This window comes from Petaurus breviceps, unplaced genomic scaffold, assembly GCF_028583685.1.
Source record: "Petaurus breviceps papuanus isolate PSGF00001 unplaced genomic scaffold, PetGlider_PUasm1.0 188, whole genome shotgun sequence".
NCBI lineage: Eukaryota > Metazoa > Chordata > Mammalia > Diprotodontia > Petauridae > Petaurus > Petaurus breviceps.
In genome coordinates, this window is record NW_027185804.1 from 33,222,080 (window position 1) to 33,245,810 (window position 23,731).

The 23,731-nt window shown below is 43.1% G+C and overlaps 1 protein-coding gene across 5 annotated transcripts in view; it reads left to right on the plus strand.

The window, feature by feature from the left end:
• Positions 1-23,731, plus strand: part of TTC17 (tetratricopeptide repeat domain 17) — a 123,990-nt gene that overhangs the window by 55,731 nt on the left and 44,528 nt on the right. For all 5 annotated transcript variants that reach the window (XM_069091453.1, XM_069091456.1, XM_069091457.1 and 2 more), the window contains 3 exons: positions 1,019-1,096; positions 1,256-1,480; positions 4,974-5,160. In XM_069091453.1, the coding sequence (XP_068947554.1) occupies positions 1,019-1,096; positions 1,256-1,480; positions 4,974-5,160 (490 nt within the window). The remainder of the gene's footprint in view (positions 1-1,018; positions 1,097-1,255; positions 1,481-4,973; positions 5,161-23,731) is intronic.

The window sequence follows — 23,731 nt, forward strand, 5'->3', positions numbered from 1 at the left end:
TTACTGATAAACTTTTGTTTTTACATAATTACAGTTCTTAGTTTATCCTTCCTCCCTTGCCTTCCTAAGGAACCATTTACTCACCCAAAAATGTTTTTAAGGAAGGGGAAAGAGTCCAGCAATCCTGGCAAACACACCAGTCTGTTGCCATCAGCAGTGTTTCACACCCATAGCCCCACGAGTGTGTAAAGAAGGTGGGGAGGGAGGTGTGTCTTCTCATATCTTTGCTTTGGGGCCATGCTTAATGTGAATTTTCAGTTATTTTTCTTCATTCCATTTATATTGCTGTAAAGTTTGATAATTTCCTATCTGAGGAGCCTGTTTTAATCACCATATTGCCATTGGCATCAGTGCTTGCCTGGCAGTGGGCACACTCCTGCTGGTCTCTTCATGTGATTTAGAGACAGAAGGACTTGGGAGCTTCCTTTTTGCTCCCAGTCACAAAGGGAGTCGCGGAGCCGTGACTCGAGCTTGGCCCCTTAGATTCCAAACCCAGGGAGCTCTTTCTGCCATACCACTGACCCGACGTTGTAAGTTCCTGATACCTCACACGCACAGCGTGCTTTTAAAGGTTACAGAGCACTTTCTTCACAATCCAAGGAAAGTTCTTCAAGTATTATCACCATTTTACCGATGTGTAAACTAGGCGCAGAGGAGTTAAATGATTGCCTATGATCAGCAAGTTACTATGTGTCTGACATGGGACCTGAATGTCTCTGTGCCCTTTCCATTACGTTCTGGTGCCTCTTTGGGAGGGGGGCAGTGTGGTGTAGTAGAAAGAATACCGACTCTGCAATCAGAGAGACTGGCTTCAGATCCCACATGTGGCCCTATGTGGAATCTCTCCACATCTGTTTATTCATGCACAAAATGACCAAGTTGGACTAGCTGGCCCGAGGTCCCTTCCTGCTCTCAAGTCGATGGTCCTACATCAAGGCAACATGCTTCATTTTGATTTCCAAAATGCCTTCTAAAGTTTATTCCTTGTTGTTTTAAGTCTTAGCTTTGTGCTTTTCAGATTTTGCTTTCCCGTATTAATAACTATACTATCACAGAGGAAGAAATAGGAACACTCTTATTTCACGCCATCAATAAGGTGAGTAAAGATTATCTTTTTATTTGGGAACCTGAAACTCAGAACCTTGGGAATGACAACCAAAAGCCAAATTGAACTTCATAGAATCCAGTCTGGACCGTGGTGGGTTTGCTTCCACTAATAGGAATCTCTGGGCCATGTGCTTGGTTTTTTTCTCAGCCAAATGAGCCTTTGTGGTTCATGTTCAATGAAGCTGGACTGTACTGGCGAGCCCTGGGGAACAGCACGTTTGCCATCGCCTGCTTGCAGAGAGCTTTGGATTTGGCTCCCCCTCAGCACCAAGACATTCCTCTCGTGAACCTAGCCAACCTCTTGATGCACTATGGCCTTCACCATGAAGCTAGCAAGCTGCTCCTCCAGGCTTTGGCAATCAATAGCTCTGAGGTGAGGCTTTCTATGTCTTGGGAACTTCCCAGCCTCTTTACTGGCCTACCCACAGGTACGTTTTTGTGGGCCGTGCCTCTGATTTGCAGGAGCTGTATGGATCAGACAAAGCATGTTTGTGTGCATGTGGTCGTTTGTTTCCTTTTAAAATGAATGGAGGTTATGTTGTGCCATTTTTTAAAGGTAGGTTTCAGTGAGGATGACGCAACAGAGGCTGCCACCTCTCACAGCTGAAATCTCCAGCAGTCGAGGCTCCTTCCCACATGAGACATTGTGACTTCTGCTTAATACAGGACTAGCTTTAAAGCTTGGTTTTGGGATCCTTTTATCTATACAAAGCCTGGCCAATAAGAAAAGATGTTGTTGAGTCATTTCATTTATGTCTGGATCTTCATGACCCCATTGGCATTTTTTTTTTTTGCAAAGATACTGGAGTGATTTGCCATTTCCTTCTCGAGCTCCTTTTACAAATGAGGACACTGAAGCAAATAGGGTTAAGTGACTTTCGCAGTCACACAATAAATGTCTGAGGTAGAATTTGAGCTCCGGAAACTCAGGTCTTCCTGACCCTCAGCCCAGCACTCTATTACTTGTGCCATCTTGCTACCCAGGAAAAGATGAGAAAGTCTTCATTCATCTGTGCCCCTCATTCTCTGACCTGCAGCCCCTGAAATGTTAAGCCATTTCTTGTATTTGATAAATGAATGTGCCCTTAACCTGATAAAGTAACTAGGGTCTCATTGTGTAGGAGCGATGTCCCCAAAGATGCATAAAAGATGACAAGAGACAGCATGACATGGTTTAAAGGACAATTGATTTGAAGTGAGAAGGCTGGCATTTTCCTACTGCCTCTGGTACTTCCTTTGTAAGCAGGTGTCCTCTTGGCTCCAGGTCTCAGAGTCTGTGTCTCTTAAATGCATATGTTTGAACTGAAACATCTCTAAGGCTTCTCCCAGCATCCTGGGATTCCAATTTTTTTTTAATGTTAAGGAAAAATCAGCTGGTACAGGAAGAGTGTGTGTCTCCCCGCCCCCCCATCCCCAATAATATACAAGTTTACTTAATCTCAAATTTTGAAAAATCCTGGACCCCTCTGCTTCCTGCTGCAAGTCAGATTGCCAAAGAAACTAAAGAAAGACTGAGCAGCAGAAGAGATGGGAAAGACCCCTCCCCCCAAGTGGATTCTTGAGGCTGCTTCTTTGAGGTCGTTTTCTGTTGCCTTCCCTGGGGACTGGAGGGAAGGGGAATATAGTGAAGGAAGCATCAGTATTTTCTCCCCCAGAGATTTTACTCATGAGATTCCTTGTCTATTCTGTCTCCTCTGCGCTGGGGCCCTTCCCTTACTGTACTACAATGCATGTCAAGTCAGTTCGGGGGCAAAGACCATTTTTAACTGCCGTGCAAGGGAATTTCAGGGTCTGCGCAGAGCTCTACAGATGAGGTAGCTTACAGCTTGTTGACTTGGCTCGGTGCAGATTTAAAGCATCATCTGTCTCTTCCAGGCTTTCCCCCATTTCCAGGCACTGGGCTTCTCTTTTCCAGACTTTGGAGTGTGCTGGCCACTTTTGCTGATTCACCTGACTTCCAGGTCATATTTTTGCTTAGCTCCTTAGATTCCCTTGGAAAAGTAGGGTCTTTTTTTTTTTTAATGGATCCCGAAGACACCATTGTGGCTTTCTGTTGACATCGCATTTCTCTTGTTTGACTGAAGCCTGACTCAGCTAATAGTCTTTGTTTTGCCCATAGATATTCTCTGATTAGTTTTTCCTCTGTCCTTGGGTCCAGGAGAGCTAAGTCACCATTCTGAATTCTGGATTCTTCCCAGGGTTCTCCAAAACGCTTCTGAATCCAAAGGCCCTCCAGAATTTCCAGTTACTTCACAACCATTCCTCATACCCTTCAATAGGGTAGCATTGTGTCAGTCCTGGGAGTTTTGGGGTCCATCAACAGTTACTTGAGAGAATTTTCTTTTAGGAGGAGTAGAGGAGATTCCTAAGAAGAACAATAATAATTGCCTAGGTTTGATTAGAGATATAGATGAAGTTAATAAGTAAAAGGTATTGTGTTTGCTTTGACAATTCTGTAGGGTGTCACCTGGGGAAAACTTCAGGAAAAACATATGCGGTATATAAAACACTGATCATTTAGAATGTAGCCGCTGCCTCTGCTAACCAGACTGTTCCCACATACCCTCTAGGGACTGATTTTTTTTCCTCTTATCCTGTAGAGTTTGCCAATAAATTGAGTAATCAAAACAATATGGCAAATGAGACAGGATGAGTAATCATTGAGAAGGCTGTTTTGAAAATGAAAACTATCTCAAGGCAGTTAAGTACAGGCTCATTTCTAGGTCATAAACTGACCACAAGCGAGTAGAGCAGCCCCTTGGTTCCCTCCATCGTGCATGCATGAATACTTTCATAAGGCCACATCCCTGAGACTCGCCAGGCGAGTTGTGAGGCAACTTTTTTCTCCAAATGGAATGGCATCTTAAAATAATAAGCCAAAGGCAATCCATGAATGCGAATTCCCATTTAATGAAGTAATTGGCTGCTCCAGCACATTAGCATGGTCATTATTCTGGCTAAGTGTTAATTGCAGCACTTAATATCTTTAAGCAAACTCTGAAGATGCTTTGGAAATCCGAGTATCATACTTAATTGTGGGTTGGAATTTAAATCACTAAATAATATTCAAACTGTAGTCTGAAGAGAAGAGTGCTCACAGCCTGAGTTAAAGTTTGGAGAGTTTTGCTGTCCTTTGCTTTGTTATATTGAGATATTTCTTATGAGTTAATACTAGTGTGTTAAATGTCAGTTTACTGCTGTAAAACTGGATCGCTGATGGCCCAAATTCTGTTTTCACATTACACTTTTGACCCACTTAATTGAATTATTGTTGGAGGAAGAAGAGAGTGAGTGAAGGGCATTAAGTAATAAACAGGTTAAAATTCAGTTGTGTTTCCTTCAAGTAAGGCAGGTTTTAATAATGCCATAATCTTGCAGACAGTGATACATTGAATTGGTAAAGTGAGCACCAGATGTAACTTTATATGGCCCTCTACCTCAGTTTTCCTCCCTGTCCCCCAGCTTCTCATTCCATGGGCAAAGCTCAGAGGTAAAAGAAGAATCTATTGAAATAATTCGTGCTTCGTGCCTTTTGTGAGACTGTGTGAGGACTAAATATAAACATTGCCTGAAACCATCCTTCAGAAGATGATCTCCCTAGTTAATCACAAGAACATTAGGCATGCCTATTTTTTTAAGGTGAATGGCTCACAAATGAAGGTTGTTGGCTGCTCATCAGAAATAAGGCATCCCCTGCCATCCCGCATTTAGGAGCAACTAGTACCAGTGAAGTGGCCGCTGATTCCAGACTTTCTTGGGAAGCCTATACTTTCTAGGGGAAAAAAACCCAGGAGGTATTTTGGAACTTGAAGAAAAAAGGAGTTCTCTGCTATACTTACTTTGGGGTTTCTTTTCTTTCTTTTCAGCCCCTGACCTTTCTGAGCCTAGGAAATGCCTATCTTGCTCTGAAGAACATCAGTGGGGCGATTCAGGCCTTTCGGCAGGCTCTGAACGTGACAGCCAGGTGCCTGGAGTGTGAAGGCAGCCTGAAACTGGTCCGCTGCATGCAGTTTTACCCGTTTCTATACGCCACCCCCTCATCTGCGTGCAGTGGTAAGCAGCCACAAAGTGTTGGCCGGGAGGCCAGCTAAGGCCCACTGGCCTGCCTGCCAGCCTTGCTAGGATGGCCAGGCTGGGGGGGGCTTCTCCTGAGAGTTCCCTGCTCTTCATGATGACCATAATTATCACAATTAGGGAAATTTGGCTACTTAGAGTTTTTTACATGCAGCGAAACTGGGGGGAGGGGGGGGGAGGCTTGTGCATAGGTCTCCCACCTGGAACAGTGAAGTGCTTAGTGAACCCTAAAACCTGCCCCTTAAAGGATGAGGCGAAGGGCTGCCATTGCATCTTTTAAAGTCATAAATTGTGATGAGAGTGTTTCCTCCTTCCCGTAACAGGAGGTGGGTGTAGAAGGGCAGAGGAAGCCCAAGGTGCCTTAGACAGCCAAACTTGAACACATGCTTATAAACAGAAGGGCTCAGGTGCAGGTTCTGTGAGCAGAGTCTCTTTTATGCTCCCACGCTGATGGAAAATCATTTGTTGCTTTAATCTTCATTCTGTAAAAATCATGGTTGAGGGACCTTTCAGAAACATTGGGCATTCGGTTTCCTTGTGCCCTTGAAGTGGGCTCTGATTTGTGAACACAGAGCTATTCGTAGCCAACTTTAGAGGCAGGTACGTGATCCTAAAATGGTGGATTTACCACTGCTTTTTTCTTGTTTAGATCCACTAGCCCAGTTGGTCTTTGTTTATTTTTGAGGCCTTTCACAGTTTAAATTTTGAAAATGTACGTGGGCATCTGAGTGCAAAAGAAATAGACAGCTGGTGAGGAGGCTTGGTTCGAAGCAGAACCGAATGTCATATCAATGACTAAGAACATTTGTAATCACTCGGATGCGTGGAAGCAGCATGAAGACTCCCTGCTGTATAAAGCAGTCCTAGGGCTACAGAGCTGGAAGCTGTCTGAGAGATCATCCCGGCCAGCTCTCATTTGATGTATAAGGAAACCAGATCCCAGAAAGTTAAGTGATCTGTCCGTGGCCTCAGCCCAAATCAGTGGCAAGGTTCCAAGCAGAGCCCACATCTCCCGACTTCAGGCCTGGGTGCTTTTTCCGCTCTGCAGTACTAGTTAGTATGTTGATAGCTGCAGTCCAGCAGTACAGCCAGCTCTCATGCCACATTTAGTGAACCCTTCCACAGACCTCTCCCTCCTCTCTTGGGGCTCCATGTGGCTCTGCTGTGTTTCACACCGGGTATGGAGGACTCCTGGAACAGGGTGCTGCAGCTGGAGCCTGAGCCTGAGGGGCTTAAGGGAGTCACATCAACATGATGCAAATGTATGTTGTGAGAACTGTCTGTATTTGAGTTTTCAAATGTTACCCTGTCTTTGAGCATCCAAAGAAAGCAAAAGACTCAGGAATTGAAAGGTGCCAAAATATGGAATATTTTAGGATTGTAACAGGTACAACCTGGGCTTTTTAAATTTCTCGGATGCCTAAGAACAGCCTTATGGATAGTCATTCACTCTCTCCCACTGAGCTGCTCGTGGAATGATCCTTCCTCTCTGTACCAACTGGCAGCTTATTTTCTCTTGCATCCATCTGTGATTGGAAAGAAGGGCCCACCATGGGTGTGTCCAGTGACTCCTCTTTCTAAAAGCCATCTCCCTTCAGAAGAGATTAGAATGCTTCTTGCCTTAGTATTTCAATTGTTTGAAATTTTATGTTAATTGTTCACATCTCTCATGTCAAGAAAGGAAATGCTTTGGTCTTATACTTTTCCCCAAAGGATATTGTGAAGTTTCTACTTGCCTAGTATAAGAAACATTGCAGAAGACATGATTGCAGCTCAGGTCTCTACAGAGTTCCTAAGCCCCTGACACCAGCATTCGGTTGGGACGGTCACAGCAGTACGTGTACATTTAGCATGTGACGAGAGGCAGGGGAGGAGGAATTCTCCATGGGTTCATCTTTCAAAAACCACATCTCTTTCCTAATGATGCTTCTTTTGCATTTTGGCATTGAGAGCAAACCCTTGCTGAGGATGATAGTTTCTTAGCCCTTTTATGAAGTGCCTTGGTTGTCTATAAGGAGGTGGTATCAGGCCCTCTTGTGCATTTTGAAGCTAGGCTTTTATTGAGCTCATCAAAGAGAAGTCTCAGTATTGGCAGACCTAAAATCTTGGGGTGATCATGATAATTCCAGTTTCCCAAGACTCACAGATATTGTTCCCTGAATAGCAGCCCTATGAGGTAGGGCAAGGATGATCATCCCTCCTTCACATTTAAAGAAACTGCGGCCCAGAAAGTTTAAGGGTCACACCACTGGTCAGTGGCGGAGCTTAGGCTAGAACACAGGTCTTGGGCATTCTGTTTCACTATGCCTTTTGGAAAGCTGCCAGACTGCCACTACATTTTAGGGCCCTCCACCCTAACCTTCTGAAGGGTTGTAAATGACTGTCGGCAGGAAACATGATTTCAGTCTGTGATTTTTCCTTGACTGAGTGTTTGCCCTTTTTCAATTATTCCACTGACCTTACTCTTTGAACACCCAAGAAAGTGAATTAGCCTTAAAGAAGCCAGGCTCCTAGAGTTGACATGTGAATGAATTCTAGTTCTTGCTGTACCTGCTCTCAGGTTCTGTGTCCGCCCCCTTAGAGGCTGAGTGAGTCATGCTGAGTGACTTAGAAAAACATCACTAACAGGATAGATTCAGCAAAGGAACATTTCAGCACTGTCATTTAATGCAGAAAATCAAGTCTTCTGGCTACCTGGTTTGGCCTGTTTCCTTTTTCTTTGGGGGTGGTTTGTTTTTTGGCCTAATTGGGAGATTTAGTAACCTGCTATGTTTGCTTGCAGACGCTGGCCTCAGGGTTAGCAAGATGTAGGTCAGGTCCTGCTTCTGACATATCCTCCCCGTGTGACCTTGAATCTCAGGGGCCCACGCAGCCCTCTTAAAGACTCTAAAGTTGCACAACAGATGCCTGTCAGAATCAGTCAAGCCAATACACATTTATTACGCACCTAATGGGTGCCTGGCACTATGTTCAGTACTAGGAAGGATGGAGTTTCTTTACCACTGGTTCCCTACATCATAGAAATTCCAGATCCAGACCAACACACACACACACATATGCACACACATAACTTCTTGGCTCTCTGATCATCAGATGAGAGTTAGGAAAAAACTTAGCTTTCAAACGCAGTCAGAAGTGCTCAAGCAGAGACCTCAGCCACATTTCACTATAGAAAAGCAGAGAGGTTTTTTTTTTAACAAGTGTATATATACGTACTGGGTCTAAGATTATTTTTGTTACATGCAGTCAAATTAACATTTTGAGACCCGACCAATAAAATAAATTTGGAAACCCATTTTTGAATTGTTTTTCTGACCACTTAATAATTTTGAATGATCACTGTTAGTCTTCCAAACGTTTGTCTTAAATATGCTTATTGAGGCTCTTTTAAAAACATATTGTATACCATCTGAGAGAGTATACGTTTAACATGAAAATGGAGAGTAGAAATTGAAATATTTGTGCATTGTGTCGATTTCACACATCAATTATTTTTACAGATTTTACCAGCATAGAGGGAAGTGGGTTTTGTACTGTCTGTACAGTTAGCCTCCATCAATAGCTTTTGCAGTTAATTCCTTCAGCATGCCAGTAAATTACCTCCAAAATGTCATGAAAAAATTAGCAGTAATTCACTTATGTAAATCTGACCAAACCAATGCAACATTATTTTCTTTTGTGATTTTTCCAAACTTTTGTTTCTGAAACTATTTAACAGGTTCAGCATTTTTGGTGAATAGTGCCATTTTCCAGCTCCAGTGTGTGTTTGTACTGTACAGTCAGCCTTACTCATAGAGCAAATAAATCTCTCTTGTGTAGATAGTTTTTAGAGCCATATCACTGCTTTAAATTCAAAGATCCTAGAAAAAATAATGTGATGAAGCCATTTTGAATTATATTATTTTGGCAAAAGTGAGAATTTATTCCCTTTGTCTTCGATAAGCATTTCAGTTTGGCAATTGTGAAAGGCGTATTGGTTGTCTCCATTTGATGGAGTCTTTATCTTGCAATTTCATCAGTTGTGTATGTGGAAATGAGCTGGTCACATTCAAAGACTTAGACCAGAAAATATCAGTGGAATGTGGTACCTTTTTTTTTTTTTTCCCAAATTAGGTAATGGATAGGATGTATGAACCCTTAAAACAAAACAATAAAAATGTTAGCACGTTTCATACTGATTGCCCCCTCCTCCCTTCTTTTTAATGAACTGAACTATCTATTCTTTTAAAAACTTAATTTCACGTAAAAGCTGCATCTCAGGGCCCAAGATATCTCACTCTAAAGTAAGGAATGAGAAAAGATTGACAACTCGTAACCCAAAGAATCAAGGGAAAAAACTAGTAAGCTACTTTTCTAATGGTCTAAAGTTGACAATTTAAGAACCATATAAACACAAAATTGTTGCTCTGCCATGAGGCTCTGCTCATTGTGTACAAGCTGTGGGAGAGCTTACCAGGCTGGACGTATTAAGCACGGATCTGTGAGTAGCCTAGGTTTCTCTTCTTCAAGGACCAGCCTGGCCAAGTCTGGGGGCTCATGACTAGGAGAGGGACCACCAGGTGATGAATGTTTGGGGCCACAGCAACTCATGAAGACCATCTAAGGGGTAGAGGGATTGCCATCTGCATCAGTGGAGGGCCTTACCAACCCAAGGAAATAGAAGCAAGTTTGAAGATTGGGAGTCAGTATGGGTTGGCTAAGGGCCTGGACAGAGGTTAAGAGGTGACACAAGCAGCTATGCACAAGTTGATAATAATATCGCTATAAATATTTTCCTGATGGTCATTATCCAGTATTATTTGACTTTTTCATAGGTCCCTCAGCTTGACGACCATGGCAGCCATCTGTGGTGTTCCATGGTATTCCATTGTGTTTGTAGCATTTGCATGTCATTGCTTCATTTTCTAAGTACTTTACAATTTCTGTTACATTGGAAAATGCAGGACATATTTAAAGGAATTGTATTATGAGGCATTGTTTAAAGGAGTCACCCTATAGTTCTGCCACAGCAGTAGTCACATAGTTGAGTGTTTTATGTTTCAGTTTTGAAAACTAACTTTTAACTTAACTTTGGGGAAGTTTACTAATGTCAGTCAATCTGGGCAGCCCCAGAGGGCTTCCTGTCCCCTAATTCCTACCTCTTCATAGAGCAATTAGCATTGAAAGGGACCTCACTTCCCTTCTTGAGTCAAGCCAACCTCTTTTGCCTGGGGTTCAGAGGCCATACTCCTTTCTCGTCTTAGGTTGCCAGAGTTTTATGAAGTAGCAGCCTCCTTCGCTCCTCTTTTGACCTTATCTGTGTTGGTGAGGTTGTCCTGTCTGCTTCATACAGATGGTGAGATGGCATTAGGGAAGGGTTTACCTCTCGATTCACAGGTTTGCCATGCAGAAGCCTGGTATTAGACATTGCAGCTCCTGAGTCCCAGGCTTCTGGCCCACTGAGCCATGTGGCCCTTTGTTTTTCGTGGGCCAGAGCTGTTCTCCCTGTGGGTAAATGTTGTACTTTGTCCTCAGCAGACCTGTTCTGGGCTTACAGTGCTGGGATGTTGGATGTCCTGACTCCACTACACAATGTGTGGGTTTCAGCATGATGTGTCCATATGGATTTTCAGTGCTGAATTGTACAGGTGTGTTCCAGTCATGTGCATGTGCTATTTTCCAATCTAGAGTGCAAGTGATTTGTCTACCCTGTCTGCATTTCATCAAAATGTATTCTCATAGCTCAGTGTTTCCATATTCAAATTTATTGTTTACATAAATCTTTTCTCTTTCTATAACTTGTTTCATTGCCTTCTGTCCTATTATTTTCGTCTCTGTGTTCTTCGCCCTTGTTTCTGTATTTCCAAAAGTGCTTGCCGCTTAAAGCATTTGTGCAAATGATCCAAATTTTGGGGAAAAAAAAATTTCCTGGCTTCTAGTGCCCCCTTGTGGACTGCCTGACACACACTCCCTACAATCAAAGGTCTGTCTTTGCCAGTCTTCATAATAAAGGGAGATGTTTGCCTTTTTAAAAATAAATCCTAGTGCTTCCTTTAAAAATGATTTCATGACTGTTAGCACGCCACCAGTATTCCCACCTCCTTTTGCTGCTAGCTCCAGGGTTTCATTGCATTGAGTTTGTCCCCAGACTCCTCCACCAAACTGGAGTGGATCTGCAGGCAGAGGCCGTTGTAATGTTGCTTCAACCAACATCACTTCACAGGAAGGTCGCCAGAGCATTTCATCCATGCACTAGAACCAGACCATACAGTGAAGGTCCTTCATCCAATCAATGAAACACAATTCAGGTGATCTAATTATGGACCAAACTCCTAGAATGTTGTTGGGCCCAATACCTGTGATATCCTGGATTTCCGTGCAGCCTTTTTGGCCCAAGAGCTCCCAGTGTTTTCTCAGTTATTTCCTTCACAGACACCTCACATCAAGTAGAGAGAGAGAGAACCCCATTTTATAGGTGAAGAAACTGAGATTGGGGGAGTTCATTTAGGCAAAGTCACACAAGAAGCCATTGTGGAGGTCTGATTAGAACCTCAGATTAGATTACATTAGGAATTCCTCTTCTAACTTTGACAAGGCACTTCTAAATCATTGCTATAAAAATGTCATGAAGCAACCAACACTCAGGGTCCTCATCCTCAGCATGAAGATGTGGCAGGAGAGAAACATTCATTTAATGTAGGTCTTCCCTATACCACAAGGTGGGTCCCTGTGAAACTGCAGGGTTCATGGATCAGGAGGAGAGGTAGAAGGTACCTCTGGCCATCTAGTGCGCATGTGGACATTGGACTGATTGAAGGGCCTCCATCAAAAGCACCATTTAAGAAACTCAATCCCCAAAATTTGGAATGTAACCTTGACCTCCTCCACGCTTTTCTTCACACCATTGGGCGTTATGCTGAGGACCTACCAGCTGGTCTTGTGATATATTGGCTTAATATTAGGTCTGCCTCCTGGGCCGTCCTACCTTTTAGCTTCTTAGGAACAAACTGTTAAGTCAAGCACCTCTGGTTTTCAGAAGAATTGAACAGTTTCTTTGGACACGTTCCTTTCTTCTCAGTGACTCTCGTTTTTCTCCTCTTTGAAGACATTGCCACTCTAAAGGGGCAGCATACAGTTGTGGGTAGAAAGCTAGAATGGGGATGGTGAAGACCCTCGGCTCCAGGCCCCCTTCCATGCCATTCTGACTGGCTGACTGGACAAGGCTTGGAATGATCTAGTACCACAGGAAGTTCTTAAGACCTCCAGTTATAGAGCAGGTAACACCCAGCTCTGTGGACAGAGGCAAAGGGAGTTTTCTCCCAGAAGTCCCTATGCTAGATGAATCACACCACTAGTCCCCATTCCCCACACCCCAAATAAAGGATATTGAACTCACACAAAAGTGATTCAGCATTTCAGAACCTGTCTTCAAGCCTACCTCTTAATTTAGAGCAAGTTTACTTTCCCATAAGGTTATTTAACAGAGATAATTTATTTTAAGAAACTGACTTTGTTAGCACCTAAGATTTTAAAAATCCATCCAGAGATACCAGAATCTTTACATAACTGCTAAGGAGAGGCATAGAGAGAGAATGGACCTGTGGCTTCCTTGGGATAAGGAACTTCCAGAAAAGGAAACTCTCTCTACAAATACAAATTGATACCTTCTCTGCATCTTATGGTCCGGAGCAGTGGTGCCAAATTCAGATCAAAACGAGGGAGGGGAGATAGCCAGGTGGTACAGTAGATAGATTACTGGCCCTGGAGTCCAGAAGATCTGAGTTCAAATCCAGCCTCAGACACTTGACGCTTACTGTGTGACCCTGGGCAAGTCACTTAATCCCAGTTGCCTCAAAAATAAATCAAAATGGGGACACTTAACTGTACTTAAGAATCTCTGGAGGCTGTCACATATTGACTTAGAAAACCACAAGTTTATGCATTTTCTTTTCTCTTTTTTTTTTAAACCAATGCATCAGCGCATTAAAATCAGGAACTACATTTTCATCTGCTTCCGGCCACACTTGGGCATGTTGTGGGCTACCTGCAGCCCACCTCAAGCCCAAGGCATTGATTTGTTGAATGGCATGCCTGAGGTCACACAGCCAGTATGTCTCAGAAGTGACAGTTGTGACTGCAGACCTTCCTGGTTCGAAGGCAGTTTCCAGCCATTAGATCACACTGCTCTCTCTTTTTTTTTTTTTTTAAGCAATTGGGGTTAAATAACTTGCCCAAGGTTACACGGCCATTTTTTTTGTGTGGGTGTTAAGTATCTGAGGCTGGAACTGATCCCGAGTCCTCCCGACTCTGGGGCGGCGCTCTTACTCACTGCACCACCTAGCCACCCCAACACTGCTCTCTTAAGTACTGTCTTTAAGGAAAGCTCAGTGTAGATGCACAGGCAGCCCAGTGGAAGAACTTCCAGGTCCATTGAGGACCATAGGCAGAGTCACTGCTACACCTGTCTTCACAGAGCCGGCAACCCACTTGGTAGTTTAAGCACATTTCTCATTGTCAGTCCTATTGGAGAAATAACTGCATTCCCTTTCAAAAGTCCAGTTTTCCTAAAATGTTGCTGCTTTACTTCTAATTCAGTCATATCTCATTTTAGACTAACTCCAATAGGGTTAAAAGAACAAAATGAGTTCTTTATGAAGGATTGTGTGTAAGTACTTTCTTTCTCTAAAAAAAGTGCTTTCATTTCTTCATCCACTCCTTGCCTAAAGCCTTACAGGGGAAAGAGAAGGCCCTTCTCTTATTCAGGGTTCCAATAGCAATAAGACCACATGTGTTATTTGGATGTGGGGTCATGCTTCTGGCTGCATCATTCGGCCCCCGCCCCTTGCTGCCTTTTGCAGTTTAGTGCAAACTGATCCATGCTGCTGGAAAGACAAATTCAGTCCCATGACCCAAACCTGATATCGTCTCACTGTTGACTGAGAATTCACGATTGGAGTTTCTGGCATCCTGGTGTCTCAAGCAGGCAAGGTTTTTCTAGAAACTCCAATGACGAACACATCAGTTAGTTGGCTGTATTTTGTTACAAAGCCCCCAACTTCTCTAGAATGAATCCTTAACTGCAGAGGCCTTGGTAGTGTTTTAATAATGGAAAATCCCCTTGTTAAATCTTGAAATATTTAAAGTGTGCTGTTGGCAGCACACCAGAGCTCCTTGCCTGCTTTCACACCCTGGGCTCATCATCACATTTATTTTTTGCAGGGATTCCCTGGCTGGGCTCCTAGAGTGGTTAATCGTAATTCTGCCTACATGTCACCCCCACAGAATTCAAAATTGCAAGACGATTTCCTTCCTCTGTCCCCATTTTAAATAACTTAGCATGTCTTGCTATTCTTTTGTAGACTTTCAGAAAACACGAATCTGTACTTATGGCTAAGAGAAATAGCAAGAGTCCAATACTGATACAGGGAGAACCTTCACTGCTGACCTATTTACCCATTCTTCCTTGTTAGCATATGTTTGTGGCACAAAAATGAGACATTCAGAGGGCAACAGCATTCTAGTCCATCTGGTTGATTAGATCGCTGTCTTACTTCCTCTGTGAACTCAGGCAGGTCATCAAACTTCTCTGTCAAACTGTCTTCATTTGTAAATGGAGGAGATCTGACCAGTTGATCTGCAATGGAAAAGAACCCCAAATTCCAGCTTTGCTCCTTACCTTGGACAAGTTACTCAACAGAGGTTAATCTAACTGGGCCTCAGTTTCCTCTTTGATAAAATGAGAAGTTAGATTAGGTGGCCTCCAGCTTTTGAAGCTTTCATCCTATGGCCCTGTGCTAATTCACATTCTAAATCCTATGATCCTCAAGGTGACCTCTTTCCGTAGAATGATAGTTTCACAAAGCACTCTTAAATTCAGCAGCCATTCCATCGTCCCACTGTCTAATACTCAGTATGTTACATATTATGTCTTCATATGCCTATTAATAATGATCCTTCAGCTAAATATTGCCTTTTGTCTTCCTCTAAGGCTGCCTGCAGTTAAGCAAAATTATGGGTTTTGCAAAAAATGATTATTACTTGACCTTCTTGGGAAATACCAATTTGAGACCGATGTTTTGAAAAGAAACTAAAGGTCCAGGTAGATGTTCTTCCTTATTGTTGTTTAGAGCTGACAGGTGGTGATAAATGAGGTCAGTAAAAGTATTAACTGTGATGTCTTAGACCCAGTTTCACCTCTCCTAACTTTGAATCCTAAAGCAAAATCAGATCCATGTTTACTGTTTCATTAAAATTGGCAGTGATCTCTGAAACTGCTTGAATATTTTTTTAATACAGTGCCTGATTTTTTAAAACTTTACTTGCCTTTACAAACAGACCTCCAATTCCTAAAGTAAAATCCACACACCACCATCTTTCTATCATGCTATGCTCCAAGTTACTTTGATCTGATAGTTCCAACAAGTATCCGCCTCACTTTGCTGCCCTATAGCAAGCACCATTAATAGACCATGCTAAGGGCAGTAGGCCCCAAAGGGTCACGAGTTCATAGATGCAAAGCTGGCAGCAACCTTAGAGGCCATCACCAACCCCTCACTTTTCAGACAAGGAAACTGAGACTGAGAACAGTTAAGTGACTTGCACAGTTGCACATCAGTATGAGTTGGGATTTGAATTCGGGTCTTTCTGACTCCAGCCCCAGTGGAAGCCCATCAGAAGGATTTTGCAGATCCGCCAATAACAAAGGACATGAGATAGATAGTACGTGGATTGGCTGAGCAGCAGCATTTAACCTGAGCAGCTTGAGTAACTTGGTTCTCTTTCACCCGGCTCACACTGGCCTTGCTTTGTAGTCAGTACTCCACGGGAAACTGAGATCGACAGCTCATCCATCAAAGGCAGAAAAAGAACCTTGAAACTTGAGAGAGGCTAGTGCCGGGTGACTTTGAAGTGGTGCTCACCAGCAGGGGTGATGCAGCACTCTCGCCTGTCGCCCAGTCAGAAACGGCCTCCGCTCCCCAGGAGGACAGGGAATTAGAAAGGTAGGCATTTCAGGCACTCTGTACTTGTGCCTTTGCCCAGCTACTGTCTGGGGGAAGTTCCTGAAGCACACACACATATTCTGCCTTGTTTTGAAAAAGGAAACCCAAGTTATCTTCCAGGCCTTCATAGGAATTCAGGCCACAGGATGCTCACCCCCCTACTCTGTGTGTAGCACCAGGGCACCCAGTGAAAGGCACCTCCAGTCACATGTTAGAGTCTTCTTTCTGCTGACAGGGCTGGAGAGCTAGATTTAGACATCTTTCTCTGTGATTTTGGGCCCCATTCCCAGGCAGTACCAGGAGCTCACCACTGTTTCTATACCCATATCATAAAGGACAAACTGTCATTGTGCCTACTGACAAGAGGGAAGGGGGTAGGGAGAAGGAGGGATGAAGATGATGTTTATTACTGCTAGACCCCACCCCCCCATTAGGTATTTTTGACCCCTGCAGGTACGTGTCATCCTCAAGGTAGGAGCAGAGATGGAAAGATATTATATCCATCTTCTGCCATTTTTAAGACTAAAGGCATAGCACTTTTCTTTAATCTTCAGTGTCTCATTGATCATGTCATTAAGAATGGTATTGCTTTGGCGGGGGGAGAACTTACTTTTATGTAATATCAAGACTTTGCCACTTAATCAACATATAACTTGCATTTATTAAGGGCCTGCCATGACCTAGGCACTATGCTGGATGCTGTGAATATAAAGACAAAAATGCCCACAAGGACCTTACTTTCTACTGATGGGCGAGGGTGATGCATCACATACACAGGAAAAGGAAACACAAAATAGAGGAAAATTCGCACAAAGTAATTTCCTGGGAGAGGAAAAAGGGGTACTAGCAATGGGGATGATGAGAGTAAGTTTCATGGGATCAGTCAGCATTTATTAAGTATCGGCTATGTGCTAAGTACTAGGAATACATTTGCCCTCAAAGAGCTTGTATTTGTATCAGGAGAAAATGTGCACACACACAGTCACACATTAACTACAAGGTAATGAGGAGCCAGGGAGGTACAATCAGCTGAAGGGTTCAAAAAAGGTTTCCTGTAGAAGGTGATGCTTCAGCTGAGTTTTGAAGAACACTAGAGTCCTGTGATGGGGAGGATGCATTGAGGTTTGTACAGAGATGGAGTGTTGCCTAAAGGGAACAAGAAGTTGGACTTGGTATCTCTTACAGCTTCCATAGTCATGATTCTTCCGTAAGAGGAAAAGAATATTTTTAGTGGGATGGCACAGTCCTTTTAGGGTCTCAAAAATTTACCTTTATTTTACTCAAGTATGCCAAAATGACATTTTTTTATACAAAAAAATAACTGTACCTTGAGAACCCAATTGAAATGAATGGTTTTTTTTTTAGTAAGTTCATCAAAACATTAGCCTTTGAAGTCCATTCAATAAATGCATAGCATTGATTCATTCATATTCATTTCCATGACTTAATGTGCTAGCAGCAGTTGAGCCTAATTGAAAGAAAGGCATCCAGGGGTGGCTAGGTGGCGCAGTGAATAGAACACTGGCCCTGAAGTCAGGAGGACCAGAGTTCAAATGCAGCCTCAGACACTTAACAAAAACTAGCTGTGTGACCTTGGGCAAGTTGCTTAACCCCAATTGCCCTCCAAAAAGCAAAAAAAAATTTTTTTTTAATAAATTTTAAAAAAGAAAGGCATCCATCAAGAAATTCTGTCCAGTTGGCTTACTGATGTTTGGAAAGAGGCTGGGTATGTTGTAGGTGTCTGTGTGCATACCTTGCCAGGAGTTTTCTCCATTTTATAGCTGCTACCATCATTTTCTTTCATATCATGCTTTTAGCTTTGAATGAGAAACATTCAGCCTGATTTCTTTCTCTGTCCTTTCATGCCAGTTCAATTGTGCACATGACACTGCAGGAAAAGCTCAAGGCCCCTTTCAAAGGGGCTACAAACATGTTAACTCCATACAGTCTTTGTCTCTTCTCATTAAGGGCCTTTTTAGAACCAATCCTGAATTTTGCCATCCAAATTGTCCCTTTAGTGGTTTTCTTCAAAGCTGCTTAAATTTCATTAACTGCCAGCCCCTGCTTATCTGGCACCAGCAGGTCACGAAGAGCCAAAGTCACAAACATGAAAAGATAATGAGCCAATCACATTTAAGGAAGGAGAGCCAGAGAGGAGGGCATCAGACCAGACAGCCAGTGCTGAGCAAGCCCTCCCAATTCCTGCTGCTCCTGCAGTACTGGAACCCTGTCTCTGCCAAAAGCCAAGGAAAGAGAGTCGTTGGGAATGGAGGGAGTGAACACTTCTCTTTCTCTCTTGTGGCTAAAATCCACAAATGGCAAGATCTGGAGTATGTGTGATGTTGAAGAATATTGGAGCATGTCTGAAGATGGCAGCTGAGCCCCATGCTTCCAGGGAGCTCTGAGGAAGCCCGTTCTTGGTGACTTCAAGGAAGTCCAGAGGAAATGCACAAGATGAGGATGTGGCTGGGTTGATAGTCAACAGATACTGGGCCATACTTTTTGCCTGTTAAAGAACCCCACGGATTTGGTGATTAGGTATAGCTCTTAATAGATGTGGTCAAAGTGCTCATCTTGGTCCCATATCCTTAAAACACTTTTTTAATTGGAGAAAACGAGTTTACAATTGTTCTATTCACCTTTTTCCCAAAAGATGCTTTATTGAAAGGACATCAGTAGGGGCGGCTAGGTAACAGTGAATAGAGCACCGGCCCTGGAGTCAGGAGGACCTGAGTTCAAAACCAGCCTCAGACACTTAACACAAAAACTAGCTGTGTGACCTTGGGCAAGTCACTTGACCCCAATTGCACTCCAAAAAGCAAAAACGTAAACAAAAGGACATCAGTGGTGGAGCTGTGGGATTTTAAGTGCTGCAAACTGCCTATTCCTGCAAAGAAAAGAGACTTTTGGGGAGTTCACTATGAGAATGAACCAAGTTTTAAATCCTGTGAAGCATCCCTGAATTTGAACTCAATTAAGACATTCTTGAATCCTCATTAAAAAAGCTCTCCATAGGAGCCTATTGGAATCCACTTTACACAACCAGGGTGATGGGCCAAGTTGATCCATGCTTGATTGTTCCTGTGAAAATATTTGTATCACCAACCTAGCCAGGTCAGATGGCTAAACCCCACATTCCCCAGATATTTCCGCAAGTCCCACTATGAAGCCTCATTGTAGGGTGAAGGTGACTTTTTTCAGAGGTTATGCTAATGGAGTCTAAGCTCCAGTAGGCCCAAAACTGCAGTATTGGAAAGGCTTTGACATGGTCCCAGCATCAGCCTACCAAAGTGTGGGGAAAGGCTTCTGGCTTTCTACCATCTGACTGGACGTTAGGTGATGGATTCTTTAGTAATGGTAACTCATGAAACAAGGGGGGGGAAAGACCCTTAGTTCAATATGGTGCCCTCTTGTCTACAGTGATGGTGGCAGAGTGATGGGAAAGAAGACTGAGTCTGCCAACAGTTTTTAGACCATCTATAAACATTAATTTCATTCTTGGAGCTTGAAGAATGAGATCCTTGCCAAACACAATGTTTAAGCCATCTATAAACATAATTTGATTCTTTGGACTGTAAATATGAGCTCTTTGTCCAGTGATGCCCAAATTCACATACTACAGGAAGAAGAGACCTAGAGGAAGACACCCCCTCCCCACTCCCAAGCACAGTAGGTGGAGGAACTATGGGAGTACAGTGACAAGCCATATAAGATAAAATGTATTGATCTTTTTATCTGTACCAATGGAGGAAATACTCATTTGCAAGATCACAGTTATCTGTCAAAAAAAGAGCTGCTGAGTGACAAACTCATTCATTGCCTCTGCCCACCTCTCTGTGCCCCTAGTAATCCCTAGAAGGTCAGAATAGAGTTAATAAGATGGTCCTCAGCTCTTAATACCCACCCCCAGTATCCTTTCCGCAGAAAAAGCACAAATAAGCCATAAGAATTGGAGACAGCTAATCCCCCCCCTTTTTTTTAATCTGTGTAATTGTGCTGAGTGATTCTTTGGGTAGTCTTTACAATGACTGGGAGTAAAATACCTTCACTGGAAGGATGAGGTGGGTAAATCAGGTATGACTTTGCTTCTCTGAGTCCCCTCATAGACTTGACATAGACTTCAGGCATGCTTACAGATGGACCCCTATTAATTTTACCCATTACAAAGTCAGTGGAAAATATACAGCCAACCACTGGTGGGTTATATTGAAGTCATGCTGCTGAGAGTACTACCTGGTGTAAGATTACTCACATGTAACTTAGTCATCCTTGAGTACTCTGGGTTTTATCCCAGAGTGTCCTTTCTTTTGTCACTTATTTCTGTCCTACTGCTAACCCCAGTAAGGGTATGAGGGGAGAAGGTGGTCTGTAGAAAGAAAAATGGATATAGGATTGCAGAAAAGCCTTCTGATACAACCTCCTCCTTTTTTACAGATGAGAAAACTGAGGTCCAGAGCAGTTAAATGTCATGATCAGACTGAACAGTATTCAGCTAGCACGCCAGGTACTTGGAGAACTTGCTTAGTTAAACTCTACTACAATGGAAAGCATTTATCATTTGCAAAACAGGAAGAAGAAAAAAAAAACTTGTGGTTATTAATACTTTGGAGTGTTAGATCCCCACCCCCCACTCCAAGCTTTGTAGTCCAGTGCAGAAAAGTATAAGGTAGAGAGAACAAGGCCACTTGCTTTGTTTAGGTTAAGTGCTGCTGCTTAACACTCACTTTTCCAAGGTGAGAAAGAATTCATTGGTAATGGTACTATTCGAACCCAGACTGACTCTACATCCTCCATTATTCCTGGGTTCAAATTCTACCTTTCACATTTATCATCTTTGATGCTTTGGACAAGTCATTTTACCTCTTGGGACTTCCTCTGTACCTTGAGGAATTTGTGTTTGGTCAGAGATTTTTTACTTTTTGTGCATATCTTGAACCCTTCTAGCCAGTAAAGTACGAACCCCTTCTCAGAAAATTTTTATGTTCATAGAATTATAAAGGAGACTTGAAATACAATTATCAAAAAAAATTTTTTTAAATCACAGATTCAAGGTTAAAAAATCCCTGGACTAAATGATCTCCCAGGTCCAGAATCCCCTTGTGTTTAAATGTGTGTAGAACTCAGTTGGAGCATAGCAGCTACACTGCTCAGAGATTTTCTTGGCAGATGTTTCCATCCTCTCACCTGCATCGTTCTAAGTGACTTTGATGGGTGTTCCAAACCTTGGCCCTTCTCCCTTGACCATGCCACAGAAAACTGACCTCGGTAGGTAAAGAAAGGAGCCCTCACTGGACAGCAATACATTCTCTGAAGTTCTTGTCCCAGGTGAGCTGTCCTAGGTGCTGAAGTCAGCCTGATTTCAGAAATGTCTAGTTATCTGCAAATAGCAAGTTGTTTCCTTTATTTTTCCTGCACATGTTGTTCCTGTAGAGAAGTCTCAGCTTCTGTTTAACTTTAAATTTGCCTATTTCAGAGCCTGATCTGGATGCAGACTCAGCAGCAGGCAATAGTTTTATTCCCATCCCCAGTTCTTTGGCCTGCCCTCCATTAGGTTTTTACTGCTGCCGCCTACTTACCATCACAGCCTCTCCCAGTTGGACTTATCCAGAGCATCCTAGATGTAGAGCTGGAAGGGTTCTAGTCCAGCATTTTCATTTTTCAGGTGAAAAAAATCTGAGGCCCCCGGAGGTTGTCTTGTCAAAGGTCATAGAGGTCATTGGCCTCTAAGAACCTGTGACTCCAGAGCCACTTCCATTGCATCTGCCCCTCTGTTTTAGTCACAGGCAGGGCAGTGGAACTGGCCAGAGCTTAGTTAAATTGCCACAGTACCTAACTACACATCTGTTTCACACCTATTACTGCAGAAATGAAGCAAAAGAATAGCATGAAATAATAACATTGAACAAGCATTAAATGCCTGCTGTGTTCCAGACAAATGCAATGAATGTAAAGACGGTGATAACTGGTATTATGTGGTGCATTGGGGTTTGCAAAGCACATGACATATATCATTTGATCCTCCGACAACTCTGAGGTGAGCACGGCAGCTGTTATTCCTGTTTCACAGATGAGGAAACCGAAGGTGAGAGGCTTGCGCATAGCCATGCAGCTAACAAGAGTCTGAGGCAGGATTCAAGCCCAGGCCTCCCTGGACTTCAGTACTCCATTCTGTCAGCTATCTCTCACTGCTTTTCAGCAAGCAGTACAGCTGTGGTGGTGAGGGGGGATGGCCAGGCACAGTAGACTCTTCCCCTCTTGTGTGGAAAGATAAAGAGGACTGTATTTAGAGTCGGAAGAGCTGAGTTTGAGTCCTGTCTCTCCTGTTTATTGTGGGTAACCCTCCCTCTCCGAGCTTCAGTTTCATCATCTGTAAAATGGGAATAATGATACTTGTACTGCAGGCTTCTTGGTTGTTGTAGGAGATGTTTTTTGTAGGCATTACCACACCAGAGAAATGGGAACTATGAGGAGGATTTTGTACAGAAGATACAGCAAGAGGCAGAAAATCCAGTGCAGACTTTAGGCCATGAAAGTCTTTTTTTTTAGACTCTCTTGACTCATCTACACCATTAAGAGTGTGAGAGCCAAGTGCTGAATCCTGACCATGGTCTGTTTTCTCCTCAGCACTACACTTTTAGGGTGAGCCAGTACATAACCACTACCTAAAAGCCTCCCACACAGGTTCTTGGGCAATAATTGTTCGCCAGACACAAGACCTTTCCTTTTCACTGAAATTGAGGATCCCGGCAATTCCCACCAGTAGAGATTTCCATCTAAAAACCAGTAGTTCTGTTTGTTGCCATGTAGCAGAGAGGTGGGTAAGCTAGTGACTAGAGTGTAGGGCTGAGAATCAGGAAGATCTGGACCCAAATCCCACCTCAGACACATTGGCTGTGTGATCCTAGATGAGTAACCTAACTTCAAAGCCTATTTAGTGGTGAAATGGGTATGGAAGATAAAGCCCAGAGCACTTACCTTTCAGGGCTTTTGTGAGGATCAGATACAATCATATGTGTAAAACAATTTGCAAACTTAAAAAGAAATTTTTATTGGTCTCATTTTTGTATCATCTTCCATTCCTAAATATATCCCTCCCCTGAGCCATGTCAGATTTAAAGCCCTGTATAAATAGCAGTTATTATGGCCTGTGATCTCATTGGTGGTGTGTTTTCTAAGAATCCTCTATGATAGGTCAGTAGTGCAACACTACAGATGAAGTTGCTGAGCACAGAGAGGGAGATTGGCCTGCCCAGTCACCCAGCAAGCTGGCAGCCGATATAACATCAGCACTTGCACTGTGGATTGTCGAAGCAGTTCTAGCCCACTGGGCTCTGATGCTACAGTGATGTAGGAAGCCACTGAGCAGAGCTCGGTGTTAGAATGTGGCCGCTTTCATCCTTGGAAGCTCTGCCTCCTCACCTTCTGCCAGAGTCTCCTTTTGTAGTATTGAATTGCTCTAGAGGAAGCTTTCATGACATTGGGTACCTGCTAACCCTGTGGGTCAAAAAAACCACACTTGCTCCTCACAGCAGAAGTTCCCTGGCAGCTTTTTAATGTAAGTTCTGTAAAGA